At 34.2% G+C, this 17,106-nt stretch overlaps 1 protein-coding gene across 1 annotated transcript in view; it reads left to right on the forward strand.

Moving 5' to 3' along the window:
- LOC128860688 (box A-binding factor) overlaps positions 1-17,106 on the forward strand; it is an 86,086-nt gene that overhangs the window by 63,944 nt on the left and 5,036 nt on the right. Inside the window, exons 9-15 of the mRNA XM_054098347.1 lie at positions 456-476; positions 8,352-8,850; positions 10,415-10,478; positions 10,725-10,778; positions 14,019-14,090; positions 15,020-15,174; positions 16,759-16,825. Coding sequence (XP_053954322.1) covers positions 456-476; positions 8,352-8,850; positions 10,415-10,478; positions 10,725-10,778; positions 14,019-14,090; positions 15,020-15,174; positions 16,759-16,825 — 932 coding nt within the window. The remainder of the gene's footprint in view (positions 1-455; positions 477-8,351; positions 8,851-10,414; positions 10,479-10,724; positions 10,779-14,018; positions 14,091-15,019; positions 15,175-16,758; positions 16,826-17,106) is intronic.

Genomic DNA, 17,106 nt, shown 5'->3' on the forward strand with positions numbered 1-17,106 from the left:
ATTAACCTTCCACGCTTGCTTCTTGTTGGTATGCCACCACCTGGGAATTGTTATCCTAAAAAGAATAGTGAATCAAAATCTAATAACAGTAAAACAAAAGATCTGTTGTTTAATGGTATGCTCACACGCCTATCTATATGATAAGTTTGTGTACATACTTGTGAACATATTTCTGTAATAGACTGATTTATTACTCCAGATTGAAAAGTCGAAATTTACCTTGTAGGCATACTTACACTCATACACATATACTTGCATACGTATTCGTACATGAGACGAACTTGAACTTTGGTTTATATAAATCTTTTATTTGAAAATATCTTTCTTTCTTTCTTCCTTCCATGTGATGCTACACACTCTCTGCTCATCGACTCGCTCCTGATTACTAAAAATCATCGACTGCAACTGCATATTCTATCACTTTACTCGTTGACTTGCCTCACCTGATTTGGCAGTATGTGTGCAATGGCCAGAAGGTAAGTAAACGCTGTTTTCCGTTTGTTTGGAAATCTTATCAATTTATACGCTAGGGCAGTGGCTAATTCGCCACAGAGGGAATAATGCTAAACAAAAAACCCCATACGAGTTTTGAAAATATTGGCACACTTCGATGAGATAATTCGATATTTAAAACAATTGAATTTAAAGAACTTTACATGAGTTATTAATGTTTGGTGGGCTTGAAATTGATTTAGGTATATAACGTATGGAGATAAAAAATCGGTAAGTTATTGGATTGAGGTAGTAAAACTAGGGTTGATTTCAACTAAATCGTCAGAAACTGTTATCAACGTTTCTACAACTGTTTTAAATCGTTCAAAGAAGACCTCTAAAAGAGCGAACCTCATCAAGAGGTTGCCAAGATTAATGGCCAAATAATTTTGCCCACACCAATTGTGATGGCCACTCAATGTTTAAAACCAAGTAGACTTCAGTATGCTGCTGCATAAGTACAAACTCATATACGAGTATGCCCTCTATTGATAGCAAAGGCGAACGTCGGAGCAGATGTGTTACGTTTGATCTACTTCGATGTTCATATTTTTAATTACTCATAATTTTCATTTTTTCTAAATACAAGAAAATGTTCTTTGATTTATTAAATAATAGTCATTTAGTGAAAGATACTTTTACACTTAATCCAAATCAAAAATTACTAAATTTTCTAATATTGAAAAACATCTATGCAATTGAACGCGAGATGTTGATTATCCTATGAAGAGCGATAAAATTGAACTAGAGGTAAAACAAACAGATGTCTGTTACAATGATTCACTTTTCATTTTTGGTTTTGAAAATTGTTTCTTCTGTCTTTCGAATAAAAAAAATTCGAGTCGAGGATGCGATATAGAGCCCATTCCATGACATGTGTTAAATAGGAAGTGCCTGATTTCATCTAAGCTAGCTTACTTATTTTTATGCTAACATATTGAATAGAAATAATTGAGAATTTATTGATGAAGAATTTTTTAAGAATTTAATTATTTTTCGAAAGGTTTCAGAAAAATTATTAGTGATTCATTAGTTTTCTATTTCGTTGTTATACTTACATGCATACATACAAACTTATTTAATTTTAAAAGTAGTCTAAATAACATTTAAATATACATATATCTACACACAAGTCAATAGTTCGTTTCAGAACCTCTGCTACTCGTCCGATCTACTTATAGTTTTTGTTCAATGTTTCCGTTGTGCATTTTAGTTCTTTGTCATTTTGTCAATTGCCCAGTCAATTAATAATTACAAACATACTTATACATATATTTATATATATTTACTGTTAATTTATTGGTGAAATAGTTTCGGTACTGCCTTGAAGGATTTAATTACGGAAGCAATTATAACTCACATACACACATTCATACTTACAACAATACATAGATATGTATTTGTATATATGCATAAATAATATATTAGATTTACAAAGCATTTATTGCAATTTAAAAAATTTGTACTCAGCGCAAGTCAAAACGTTTGCAGTAAAACATTTTTGGTTTTTTGTGCATCCAAGTAAATACTTTATTTTTACTCAGCTGATAATGGTTACAATTCTGCACATGAGATACAATCGATTTCAAACATCCACTCAGCAGCAATGCAAGTAAATAACTACATAAATAGTAATTTCTGGTCACGCAGTAGAATACCCAAAGAAACATCAACAGCGAGAGAAAATGAAAAAAAGCGAGTAGTGTATACCATTATAATATTCTGTATCGAGCAGTTTTGGGAAGTGGGGGGCTAGTTGTAGGGAGACGAGATGAGGAGTTAGCGTTAAATGTGCGTAAGAATGAATTTTACGAGTTTATTTACTGAGCGCTAAGCGTTCGAAACTTGTTTATTTTAGCTTGATAGCTCAGGTAAGGCTCCGCCGGGAGTAGTCTACGATCAGCTCCGCATTGTTTCAAAACCAGCGGATTGCCGAACAGGGCGTCTCGATGAGCTCATATGCTTTGTTAGCACCCTTATGGTGCAACTAACTACCAGTGATTCAGAAGATGTTCTTACCTCTTGCGGCCTAAAAACTCTACATATTACATGCGCATGATTGTAATATGCAAGAGTGTGAGTTTTCAATTAACTAATTCATAAACTGATTGAGTGGGGCAAGTTGCGTCTTTACAGGCAAACGAAATAATAAGCACAACTCGCTTAAATATCTACTCTCGATAACCTACTTTAACGAGAATGATAACGCCCGAGCTTCTGTTGCAATTTATTATAAATTAGAATTAGTAGTAGTTTTCTAGTCATTTTTAAGTAAGGGTTAACAGCTAACTCAGCTTTTTTAAAATGTCGAATACTACACAACAATAAAAATGTACAATAATAAAAAGGCAACATTTTATCTGAATATGGACTTTTTCCGATACTAACTATAGAAAAGTGAATAAAAAGCGTACTCGCAAGCTCACTGAGTGTACTGTGAATTTATTTATTAAATTACGAATGAAGGAGAGTCCTACAATAGAGCATTTTTGGCAGTAATTTTTATTATTATAATTTTTTAACGGATGGTACTAATAATTGCACCTGTATCTATTGAAAATTGATTGCTGATTTTTTAAGTTTACAATTTATTTACACATTGATATATTTATACGAGTATATGTATTCATAAGTACTTTTTGATCACTGCTGGCAGAAATGGAATTAAAAAAATAATAACTGGAACTGATTTGTTATTAACTCAACTTGCTTGTTAGTTAAAAGTAATAATTTCCATGATATGGCATTGAAGCATAAGCGAAGAATTAATAAACACTTGATTAAGTTTACCTACATGCATACATACTCGCATAATTTTCTTGGCTTACTGTGAGTTGTGCATAACACATTCATGCATACGTATCTATCTACTCTTAGTAGTCCTGTATTTGTTCACACTTGTACATACTTATCTATGTACTTATGAATATTTTGCACGCAGCCCTTTAAGTTCAACTATGCCCCTTGGAGTTACTGCGTAGGAATCTTTAAAATTAAGAATAATGGAAAATAAAGGGGAATATATTTTATTTAAGGCTAACAAAATTCAAGTTGTTCTGCGGACATATGTTTTTGTATAAGTAGAATTGGAGAACGTCAAAATGATAAAAGTCTTGCTTGTTCCGTGGCATACATATGCAAGTGCTTACCCGAAACGTATAGGTATACACCTGTATGTATGTATGTGCATATGTATATTATTTTGATACTATACTTTTTTATTTCCCTTGCAACATATTTATCGTTGTTTCTGTGCATTGCTAGGCCCGACATTAATGCATTTACTTTGAATTTATTATCAGTAATACTTTTTGTACCTTTCTAATTGTGATGTTAATTGAGTGATAAGTTTATCGAAAAATACTAAAAAAAACCAACTTTAATTTTACCACACTAATGCGTGCTATGACTCGCAGCTCCATTATTTTGTATATTTCATTTGCCTAGTTGTGTGTCTTAATGCAAACACCCACACATACATTTTTGACAAAGTTCCACAAAATATTTGTAAATAGTGCTTAGGTATACATATTATGTACGGCATTTGCACCGAGTCTTAACTAAAGTTAATACTTAACTACAGTTCTATATCGAATTTAAATGAGTAAATTGCTGTCAAGTTCTTATTGTGTGAAATCCCTTGAACTCAAAACGGAGTTAACTCAAGTTTACTAGTTAACATTTTTTACAAGATACCAACTGTAGCCGTTATTTTATATTTCTGAAACTCCAGAGTGCGCTTAGCTACAGTGAAGTTCTCAGTGGAATGGTCTCAGCCAGAGACCGAGAATAAAAATTATTTGATGGTTGAGATTTACAAAATCACCGGAATTTCCGAAAAAGTTTAAAATAATAATATTTTTTTGTTTACAATGGATAATTTTACTTGTCTTACATTCGCTAATATATTGAACACCGTCATAAAAGAAAAATTAACACACACAATGTTTAGTTTACGGCCCGTTTTATTTTTAAAATTTAAATTTTTGTCTCTGTTTTATATTTTTTTTCTAAAGTTTACTATAACCTCTCACGAGACTCACTCTAACCACTAGAATTCGGCATTCTAAACTAACGGTATTTAACAAAACAAGGTCAATCGTGTAGATTTGTAATTTCAGATTTTTGTATTTTCAGATTCAAAATAAAAGCTTTTGAAGACTTGTAGAAATAGACTAGAAGAAAATGTATCTCGCTGATAGTTATTATGCAAAGACTTGTAGGTATAATTTCTGTCTCAAAATAGTAGTTAACGGTGAATCAAATTTTTTTGTGTCATACTTTAATAATTAGTGATTGCCTTTTATTCTTTACTCTTATAATAATTATGTCTAAACTACATAAACTACATAAGTAGAACAACAACATTTCAGGAATCATAAGATTTGGAACAAAATATCACTTGAATCTTTAAAATGTTATCTTTTCAAAATTAATGCCCACAGAATGCACACATCAAAGGAAGTAAATAACCTTTGATATTAGTTTTTAAATTTATAAAAATTATGGTAAATTTATGCAATTCCCTTTCTGCACAAAGTGAGGTCCAACGATATTTTGTCGGCATTAGCAATGAGTTTTTAAATCGAAAAATGTTTAATTTATACATTTATTTATACGCAATCCAAAACTTAGATATTTATGCATTTATGTAAGTTCATTAATAAATTATGAAAAGTTGCATTGAACTAAGAAATTATCAAAACAAAAACGAAATGTATTAACTGTATTAAAAGGATACCGGTTACCAGTCACTTGGCCTTTTCTGGGTGCACCCTTGGGAGCGTCGCCGGTTGCACCGATACCCGCCGGAGCTACACCCGCGGCCACACCCATTGCGCCTGCCGCAACGCCTATTGTACTCACACCACGACCATCAGCACAAAGAAGAAGGTACTACACGCAGTAGTTATCACAAAAACGATGACTTTGGTGATGATGAAGTTTGGCCTCGCCACTTAAAAGCAGAATTCAATAACAGATACATTAATTTTATACTTGTTGCGTATCATTAACTGCAGCCTCTTTGTTCTACGATAGTTAATTTGACTCTTTAAATGCGGTTTTTTGCTTACTTTTTCCTTTGATAGTCGATGTTTGTTTTCATGTGCCCGAAAAGAAAATAATATAGTAATGTGAACCTCGGCTGTAATGTGTCCCATCTTATTATTTCACTAAAATGAGTATTGATTTGATTAATTTTTGTCTGTTGTGTCTTATAAATACATATCAATTTTAAATTTTTTTCATATTGGTTTTTGTGCATTTTTCATATTTTATTACTGAATGTCTTTCTTTCCGATGGGAGTTAAGAGTGTAAAAATAGCAAAAGAACAAATTCAGAAACGGAAATGAAGCGATTGCGGACTATAATACAATAACTGTGATTGTGTTGCCATTGTCGTTTGTATGAATGGTTTTCCTTTTTCTTTTCTTGAAGTGTTGGTATGTGTTTGCGAGCGTATCCTATAAATCATATGTAAATATACCTAGTTTGTAGTTAAGTTGAATTGCAGTTTCATTTAGTTCTGCACGTATATGCACTGCTTTTGACTATGTGCCGTCCTAGCGTCCAATGCGAAGTTACCGTAAGCATCAACATGCATAGTAAAACATAATACACATAAATTAGGTATCAAAAACCAGTTGACACAATTATAGATTATTCAATTAGATTTTCCTGACACACAAACAGCAACTAGTTGCATTACTGTCCAGTAGAAAATGCTTCGCCCGAAAAGAGCCGATTGTGCGCACTTTGTGTACGTATTTGCGCAAAGTAATATTCTTACTCGTAGTCGTACACACATATACATATGCTCGTCCAGAGCTCCCAACTGACATTATAAAATCCTTACAAATTATACCTACATATGTAGATACAATAAATTAATACTTGATGGTATGCAGTACCTTCCGATCTTCACTAATTTGCATATAGCTGTGTTAAGTTATCTTTCCGAGCCAATCGAATTTTTATGCTTTGAAATCAGAACAATATCTTTGCATGCAAGTTTCTCCAGTATAAGATGTTAATTGGTTCACTTAAGCTTTGAAGGAAGCCACATAATTTAAGTATAATATTTCTTTATTTAAGTAGATACTATTTGCTTTACTATTTTCTCAATGTTCTTCATCACTCAGTTATTTATTGTATAAAATACACAAAAACCATATCCAATATGGTATCAAATATCAGTTTCTTCAATTTTTTTAAATTTTTTCTTAGAACACGAAACTAATATTCTCACACATAAATATTTGTCTATGTGTGGAGGTGTTTCGTTTACAATTTTTATATCTGTCCATTTGCGAACTGAAATTGGCAACATTTACTAAAAAATGTGAAAACTTTCTCAGAGATAGTTCCACGAAAAAAACTTTGAGTGGCGAAGACCATCTTCATCTATCTAGAGCTGACAATTAGTAACTCCGTCGCTTTGATGGCCCAAGGTAAATTGCTGACCAATTTTAGCAAGATAAAAATACAAATAACGACTTTGTGTGAGTTAGAAAAAAATATATAAAACTTACTGATGAATTATTAAAAAATTAATTTAACAATTAAATTGGTAATTTTGTAAATAATACTACCAAATGGTTACGAAACTATAAGTAGTTACTAAATTCTCTGTTCAGGTACTGGAATTTTTACTGAGTTTTTTGAGTTTGAGTTTTCACTGCCTGCTGCTCCATTTTGCTTTCCGCTGGTTTCTTTAAGCAAACTCGGAAGCTATGGCTTTGGCTATTTCCCTCATCAAGCATTGAAAGCGCAAACTGTCTTCAAAAATTTTAAGTTTTGCAATGAATATTCGTTTTCTTTTTCACAAGTGGAATTAGTTTAATTGTCGTTGTCGATTAATAGTGATTAAAGTCCTGTTCGCATACATAGTAAATGTTATACATATATAAATACAAGAGTTTATCAATACATATCACAGTTCTTGTTTCATTAACCGAATTTAAACCGTTAAATATCGTTGTTGGCCGCTTGCTTCTTCGTGTGCCGTACTCGTACTCGTAGAAGTCGTTGCAAGTTTAACAATAAACATCGCAACGTGAAATGTTTTATTATCCAAGACTTTATTATTGGTTGTGTGGGCAATGTGAGTCTGTTAATGTAGTGGTTAATCAATTAATTATTGCAACATGTAACTACAACTTTTATAAAATTACAAGTGTATGTACGTATATGCAGTCTTTTAATACTTATTTGTAAAATATTCATAACATGTTGCTACTTACATACTTATACATACATTCTTAAATTTAATCGTACAATTCAGTACTTATACAGTTTTGAACAGTGTGTTTGTGCGTCATTTGAAGCCGCTATTTTTTGTATGGTTAAATGTATGTATTGTATATTCTAATATATATCTTCCGATTACTCAGATTCACACAATTTGATTTAATTAAAATTTCCAAATCAGAGATATTCAACACTTATGTACATATGTATATGAGAAGCAAGAAAACCGTGATAAGCGAAACTAACCGCATGCGTTTTTTGTTCTTTTCTTTTCCTTTTTCTTCTTTTTGCAAATCATACACAAATGAAACAACAAATCATCGAACAAAAAAACGACAACAAATATATTCGAAAACACACACGCACGAACATTAAACGAAACCTGTCGCCACAAATACTGCGTTTACGACAAACATTAATAAAAACGTACGTACTGTAACACCCATGCACACACACTCGCACTCACAATTATTCACAAACTGTTTGATTGTTGTATTCAATCGCTATTTGATATTGATTTCGAATACGGGGCATGCAACAACGAACTAAACACACGAAACACGCGCTGGACTGCCCGTCGCATCTCCTGGATCCGCCATTTCCTCAGCTACCGTAGCTGCCGCTGCCGCCATGCGTGGCGTCGCCATACAACGCGGGCACATGGGGGTTGTAGGTGCGCCATTCAATCCTGCTCTGGCGGCTGTCGCTGTAGCCGCCCAGCAGCAGCAACATCACCACCACCACCAGGCACACCACCATCCGCATCATGCCCAGCAATCGGCACACCATCAATTGGGGTTGCAGCAAGCGCTGCAAGTGCAGTCAGCTAACGCCACAAATCAGGCCCACGCCGCTGCAGCCGCAGCCGCGATACAGACGAGCGCCGCCCAACATCAACTCCACTCACTGGCCCAATCAGCGGCAGCCGCTGCAGCAAGTACACCGCAGGCGGCCAATGCGGCTGCAGCTGCGTATGCAGCACGTTTGAGCGCCACCGGAGCGGCGGCTCCATCGCCATCCGCCGCTGCTGCTGCATCCATAGCCGCAGCGGCTAATGCTGCAGCGGCAGCCAATGCAGCCGGCACCGCATTGCACGGATTCACACCGTAAGTAACAGTGATTTTCTTCTTTTTCCGCTCACTTTTATACGATTGTATGTGTATGCCTTATTATTGTACGTACGTAAGCATAGCAGTAATTTAAGGAAGACCTCTTAACCACAACATTTTGTTTCTAAATACTTTTAGGATATTCTTATGTGAATAGAGCTTTAGATATTTGTTTCTTGTTGGATCTGTTATCGTGGTAGATGTAGTTATTATAGTAAAAACATTAGTCTAAAACTATGCTTTTATATTATGTAAGCAAAGCTATTATATTTGTTGAACAGATATGTTTTTTGTGAGTTTTTATAGAGTATACGGCAAGCAGTGCATGCATTTTTCGCCTGATCCCACTCAAGCATGAATTCATCCTTTTCCTATAATGAACTTCCTGTGTTTGTAACCTTCTATTGTATGAGTATTGTACGTACGTATATTCAAATGTATGTATGTAATTATTGCAATGTTTTTTGTAGCATTACAGCTCGGTAGTGTAAAAATGTTGAGCCTTTTTAATTTTTTACATATTGAATGAGGTGTGAGCGTCTGGAGCTGAAAGTTTGTATTTTTCATTTGATCTATTATATTTTTCCTAAGCCGGTAAATATTTTTAAATCGGTATATAAATAAGAGATATTGTCCTAACATAACACGAATGCCCTAATGATTTAAGAAAGCACGTACTAAAATCCTAGCTTGCCTGCTTGTCGGTCGGCAAATGCCTTCTCTCACCGTTCTCAAAGAATATATGGCAACACAATTCTGAACACAGGAGCGATAAGTTTTCTCTATAGAAAATCAGCTTATGTCACTTTTTATCAAACTGTTAATGCTTTTATATCATAACTGCATGTTCTTCAGTTTGCATTTGTACTTCTTTACATGCATTTAGCTCAGGATATGTCCGCCGTTTGCTCAATTTTAAACTTAGCCGCATGCCAAAACTTTAGCAAAATATTTTGAAAATCATTTAGTTATTCCACCTGTTGAAGCATCGATGTTATTCAAGCATCGAAAAAAATTAGATGAAAGGTCAAGGAATAGCATAGAAGAACAATGAATGTAAATTTATAATTCAGAAAAGAGTGTACAATTATTTCCTGTTCATCAGAGGATTTTTTGTTTTTTATAGATACTAAGGGAGATAGGATGAGCCTAGATCTTCTTTTCTATTCAGTAAGACTCCGTTTTGAAAGTCCCTGATAATGAAACGCTCTGAATCAATAATCGAGTATTCGATATTTTTATAAATGCCCTAAAACCAAGACCTTCATGTACAAGTACACACCATTAGAAATTTGTGTTACCTAAATTATTTAGTAATGAAAAACTGTGAATAAGTATGACACTGGTATGAATCTTGCGCTATAAGTACAACTGCGCACCAAACTGAATGAACAAAGTCGAAAAGTCTCCTACGGAAAAAATAATGCATATTAAATCGAACAAACCAGTGGAATTATTGAATTTTGCTTTTAAGTATCCCTTCTCATTATCAAATTCAGTACACTAACCACATACTTACTTTTGAATAATAACGTAATATTTTATTATATATTTCCTACAGCGTTTACTATGATCCCTTCTTAGCAGCCGCTGCAGCCTCTGCTGATCCGAATTTGAGATTCCAGGTAAATTTCCAAATGTGCAAAATTAATATTTTAATATGGAAAATATGTGAGTCCTTAGGATTTGCAGCTATTGGGAGGAGTATCTTTAATTTTAGAATAAAGAACTATTTACATATTTATTGTATGTATTTATTCCGTTAGTCATACATGTATATGTATGTAAATACGGACTTTTTAAATAATTGGAGCCTTATCTAAAGTGCGTGTGTAACTTAACTATTTGACATCATAATACGAATTTTACAGGCAGCCAAACCGGTCGCAGAAGTTCCAGCCGCACAGCCAGCAGCCATTCTAAATGTAATTTCCCAATTCTTGATTGCTTCAGTACTAATAGTTCTATTTGTCAATATTTATCTCACGTTTCGTAAAACCCAGTTCTGCTTCCAATTTCATTTTAGTTTTTTCTCCTAATTTGTAATTTTCAAATACTTAAATCATAGTTTTCAATATTTACATATATCTAACTTTAAGCTAACTGTATTATTGATTTGTTCTATGTTACTAATTCGGTATTAATACACATTTATCAGTGTACGTATAAACATACTACATATTTATGTATGTGCATTAGGTCGGGCCTAATTTTATTCTACTTTGTTTCGGCAACAGAAGTTTTTACGGACTTTTCTATTTTTCGAGTGTATCATTTAAATAGATGACAGAAAGGCAGCTCATGTGGAAGACACAACAATCAGTGCAATGGTCTTTTCAACTGAACGACACAAAAAAGACAAGATTCTGGCAATGGCTGGTAGATGGTAGAGGGGGTAAAAACAAATGTACACGCATCGACGAGTTGAGTTAGAGTTGACATCCGAATTTTATTTTACGATCAAATTGTTTTATAATCGCAATAAATGGTTTTCTTATTTAAAAGTAGGGAATATTGGTTTCTTCCTTTAGAAATAGTCAAAAATAAAACATTTAATTTATTGTACCCAAAAACCACATAGAATAAAATTCCTCCTTGCGAACAGTCTCTACAATCGGAGAAAGTCACAAAGGTTTTTCATTCACTTTTCCAAACAAATATCGTCCCAATAACCGGAAACTCTAATGACCAGACACGGGGGCTACATTCAAACCATTTTGCTCAAAAAGTCCTCAGCAAGCAAGAAAAGTTCTCTTATTTTAGGATAATGCAGCAGCTTACTAAGGGAATTAAACATATCTAAAATTAATTAATAACACGCTTAGCCTCCGGGCTGTCGAAATCTAATAATATGATTGAAGCTATGTGTTTCACCTGTTGTTCCATTTGTGGAACAACGACAGGACGCACACCACAAATGGGAGGAAGAGCTCGGCCAAACGAGTGTAAGTGCCAATTATATATGTATTTCATCGAAACATCTTGGGGCCGCCGTAGCCGAATGGGTTTGTGCGTGAGTACCATTCGGAATTCAGAGAGAGAACGTTTGTTCGAATCTCGCTGAAACACCAAAATTAAGAAAAACATTTTTCTAATAGCGGTCGCCCCTCGGCAGGCAATGGCGAACCTCCGAGTGTATTTCTGCCATGAAAAAGCTACTCATGAAAAATATTTGCCGTCCGGAGTCGGCTTGAAACTGTAGGTCACTTCATTTGTGGAACAACATCAAGACGCACACCACAAATAGGAGGAGGAGCTCGGCCAAACACCCAAAAAGGTATACGTGCCAATTATTTATTTATTTTTATCTTGGAATAAAGTAGAAGCAACAACAATCCAAAACTGCTTGCGTTGAACAGGATTTTTCCGAATTTTTGGCAGACGAATTAAATTGCCAGTGGAATGTCAGAAAAGACTCGATTTTCTCGAAATGGATCAAAACGTCTGCACTGAAGACGACAATATAGATATCCATTTTGAAAAGCAAAGCGATATTGTAGACATAAGTGATTCAGAAGAAGAATGTAATGAAGAAATCATAAGCGGGCGACTTAACCGGAGAAAAACACTGCTTTTATGAGGAGTTCCACTGTACATACATTTAAAAGCTATGCCCCCATGGACTTTTTTGTTCAGTATTGCCAGTAGAAAACTTCAGCTGCCGAAACAAAGTCGGCTAAATTTTCTAAGAATAAATATACTCGCCCTAATGTACATGATAAGTCCTTTATAAAATCGGCACGATGAAATGTATCTTATTTACTATTTTTGTATACGTATATTTAGAATTTCCTAAAATCCAGTTTCTAGAGATGTTCAGACCACTATACATGTACATATATTCGCACTCAAATTTTCGTGTTAGAAGCCGGCTTCCGCCTCAAAAGTTTAGTTGGGCTGCGGTCACAAATGGTGAACATTCCCATCTATACAAACTTAATATTTCTGGAATACGTGCGTCGAAGCCAATGTTTTCTATTAAAAAAGTGCCCTTAAAACACCTATCCGCTCCACCGACGAGTGTGGCTAGTAGTAATTGTTCAATGCGGCAAGGGAGCTCTATATCAGATAAAGTTTGCCGCTTTCTCGGTAAAAATGTCTATAAATTATTATTTTTACTTGCAGTATAAAATTATCCAGTTTTCGTTTCCGTTTCCGTTTCAGAAATTTATACTCATCACAATTAAAAGATATTTTGTTTAAAAAAATACAATTTCGCCAATATTCGCTATTCTGCGTGAGGTTATTTTCGCCCTATCATTTAATTATAATTTGCTCAAGAGTGCTATGAAAGCGCGAAATGTCAACATAAAGCAGTAAACGTGCAAGGAAATGAGCCAGCCGCTGTGACTAAAACTTCCAAAAGCGTTCATGGAAGTCTTAAAGAATGTACCTGTTACTATTATCAGCTCGATAAATAGTAACAGCTTCACTTCATTGGTACATTTTTGTTTTCGTATTCATTTCATCTCCTTACTGAGTAAAATTTTCGCAAAACTCTGCCACGAATTCGAGTTCACTTCCTATGTGTAATAATAAATATATAGTTTGTAATAATTTGTTTGCTTGTTTTAAAAACAAAAAATTATCGGATAAATGAATCGTGGCAACTGAATCAATTATAAAACTGGTTTATGAGGTACGACCGAACTGGGTTAGAAAGTCGAAAATAATAATTTTTATTTTATGTTAATATGTATGTGCGGTTCGCATTCCAAGATAATATTCCGAGCACATTTCATGTATAACTTACTTGCATTATAGTTGCGCCTAAAAATATAGTCCACTTCAGGATAGTGAACATCGCAACATAGCAAGTGGCGTTTTAGCTGAAACTATTTTTTTCTTTTTTTGAGTGTTTTAAATTTTATTTAATACTTAGTTATAACTGCATTTATGCACTTACGATATACGAGTATGTTTTTGTTACCAGCTAATAGCTATGCATAGCTTTACAGGCATAACGCATTGGTGCTTTTATGTTTTTGTACATATTGCTATTGACTTTTATATTACTAATCGCTTAGGCCGTTATCTACTAGCATATCCATTTCTTGGCCTAATTTTAATGTTGTTCCTTTATGTATTGTAATACAATCAGTTATACTGAGTTACCGTAATACAACAAAAACAATCTATCATATAATCTACTTGAAAACTTACAGCGCCGCACTGTGACAACGCTAAACAGTACCCCACATACGATCAACCGCATTCCGGTACCACAAAACGTTTTGGTAAACGAAAAATGCAAAATTTGTTCAAAAAACCTACAAGTTGCATATTGTTTTTATTGTTAACTATTGAATTCGGTTCGAAGATTTCTTATGTGTTGAATGAAGTTTTGTTGTTTGCATCTGCTGTTAGTAATCTTTTAACGTTTTACCAGAAATGTATGAATCTTTATGATTTTTTTAACTATGATGCCTTATTTTCGGTTACTAATTTTATGTATTTTATATCATTGAATATGTGTACACACATTCATTGCTTATATTTTTAGTGTATTAGTTATTGCAGGCATGCCTATCTTTTGGTTGGCACTTATTTTCTACTATGCTTTCCAGGTTATACTGTTTTCACTGTGCTTTTCATTTCTGTTTACCTCGCTTCAATTCAGAACCTTTTATTCATAAGTAAATAGTTTTATATTGGTTAATGGTTGGCTTGGCTTGACTTTCCAGGTGTTGCTGTATGGGACAAATCCACACTTTACCGCACATTATTATACCCAAATTCTTTATTATTAAGTTGATAAGTTAAGCATGTACATTGGACTATTTTATTACTATAATTATAAGTACATATTAATAATAATTATTTCCTTTTTTAATAGATATAACCCTATCTCTGTAATATCCATTTCCTCATTGTACCAATACTGAAGTATTGCAGAGCGCCCGCTAACCATCCCAACCTATCCCCACCAAACAATTTAGTAGATTATTTACTAAAATTTATAAACATGTGTACTCATTCTTCTAGTTCTTACTGCACCCTTAATTAATTTATACCTTTAGTCACATGCAGATGCTCACTCATAGTCCGTTCGTTTGTTCGTAACGTATATCATACCTCATCGCCTCCTTTGATCCTTTGTCAGTCTTCGATTGGCATTTCCGTTATAAGTACTACTTTAACCTATCTTTATATCCGACCATTGCAGGCCACAGCTCCGCTGCTAAAGACTCCGCTGTCACAAGCACAGCAGGCGTACGCCACGGCCGCCACCACCTACACAGCGGTGGCTGCTAGAGCGGCATATGGCGCAGCTGCCGCCGCTGCGCAGCCGACGCTGGCCGGTTACGCTACTGTCGCGGGGTAAGTGCCTTTGGGACTGTTCATATTCTATATATACGCACATACTCACATCTTCCCCTACTAATCCACTAATAACATCTTCACTAACAAGTATACTCGGCCCGCGTCTGTATGAGTAAAATTTAAATTTCTTGCGAAAGTCGTAAACGAAATTAGATAAGTTGAGCTTTTGAGTTTCTATGCAGTAGGATTTCAATAATTTCTTCTTGGCGTTTTAATATAATTTCTTTATAATTGGTAGGATTCGATTCATTCAAGCAAATTCAATCGAATCCGAGCTTTTGGTTCCGTAATATTTGGTTCCCTCGAAAACATCCTACAACTCGTAGGTTAATATTTAATTTTCTACAACTCGTAATTAACAATTCATCAGATGTCGATGGTAGTGTTTTCGACGACATTTTTAACTAGAAAACTTTGTTTATACTTTGTGTGAAACAAAAGCCGCATTAAAGTGCATAATTAACTTTTTTATAAATGAAATTGCGCAATTACAGTACAAAGAATCTCGATAACTCGGATTTTTTATTTAGCCTCCCATAATAATTCGTAATGCCTATAATTTGTATTTTTTATTTTCCTCGATCACAATCTCTCTAAGTGAAAAACGCGATAACTCGTAATTTGTTGTTGGTCCCGTGAACCACAAGATGCAGAGTCTCCACTGTATTTATTCGTTCGGGTTTTCCACTTATTATAAAGGAAAGAACTCAAACATTTTCCCTTTCCGTTGATTGAACGTTTTTCAATGCTGAAACATTGTCAATAAAATGAGGCACAAGGTTTTAATTTGTATCATGGGAAGTTCACGGCCCACCAAGATGTCGAAATAATTCAAACTAGCTGCCGCATAAATGGTCGCAATTTTAAGTCGTAAGTTGTATTACATGAATGGTTCTGTTCACATGTGACAACACACCGATCGGAGTACCGAAAATATCGCTTCAGTACAAAATAAGTTAAATCAGTCAGATTCCGCATTGTTGAGGAACTTTAGTCCATATTCTGGTGAATTTTGCGTAAAGGTCTTTGCTTCCACCATTATTAGTAAATTGAGTTAGTTTTAAGTCTGAAAGAATCTCTGGGATATGCAAAAACTTTACCATGCAACTTTGTATGCGCATTGCACTATAAAGTCCATATGGTTCCAACTTTTAATTGATTATTTGCTTAATTTTTACAAATCTCTTAACCAATCAATATTTATTTTTTCGCATTGATTTTTGATTTTTCTTTTTGTAGCAAAGTAAAGAGAAGAAACCTCGAAAACTCAACTAATTTAGAATTTACCCTAATTAATGTGTGCAAAGTGTTAACAAAACTAAATAATTTTTGCTAACGTCAAATAAAGCCACTGATTCTGCAAGCCAATCTCGCTTCAACAATCCATCAATCAGTCGGTGAACATATTAACCAGTGAAATATAATATAGCAAAGAACTTTTTTGAATCATTAACATTTCCATCTACAATCAACTAATCATTAATAATCTATAACAGTTAAGTGTTTTTAATATCCATAATTTGTGTTCATTCTGTTTTGCAATCTTGCCGCCGCTGCTGTTCTGATTTTCTAAAAACACAGTTACGCTGCAAGGGAGTACGGAGATCCCTATTTGGGACATGGAATCGGACCAGTACCCGGCTATGGGGTGAGCATTTTTAAATATCAGAAGTTATTTAGGGTTTACTTTTGTATCAGAATATTCGTATATTTTTCATCATACGATTTTGTGAACTTGAACTTTCTGCCAAGAAAGACATCTTGAAAGTATTTGGAATTTACATTCATCGTGGCAAAATGGTCAGTTGTCCTTTTCAGGCTAGCGCCCTACTATAAATGTAATGAAAAAATCTATTGATGCAAAAACAAACTATAACTGATGATTTGTGTTCACGAATATGTGCCTAGAATTGATTTTCTAATACGTAC

This window comes from Anastrepha ludens, chromosome 4 (assembly GCF_028408465.1).
Source record: "Anastrepha ludens isolate Willacy chromosome 4, idAnaLude1.1, whole genome shotgun sequence".
Taxonomy (NCBI): Eukaryota; Metazoa; Arthropoda; class Insecta; order Diptera; family Tephritidae; genus Anastrepha; species Anastrepha ludens.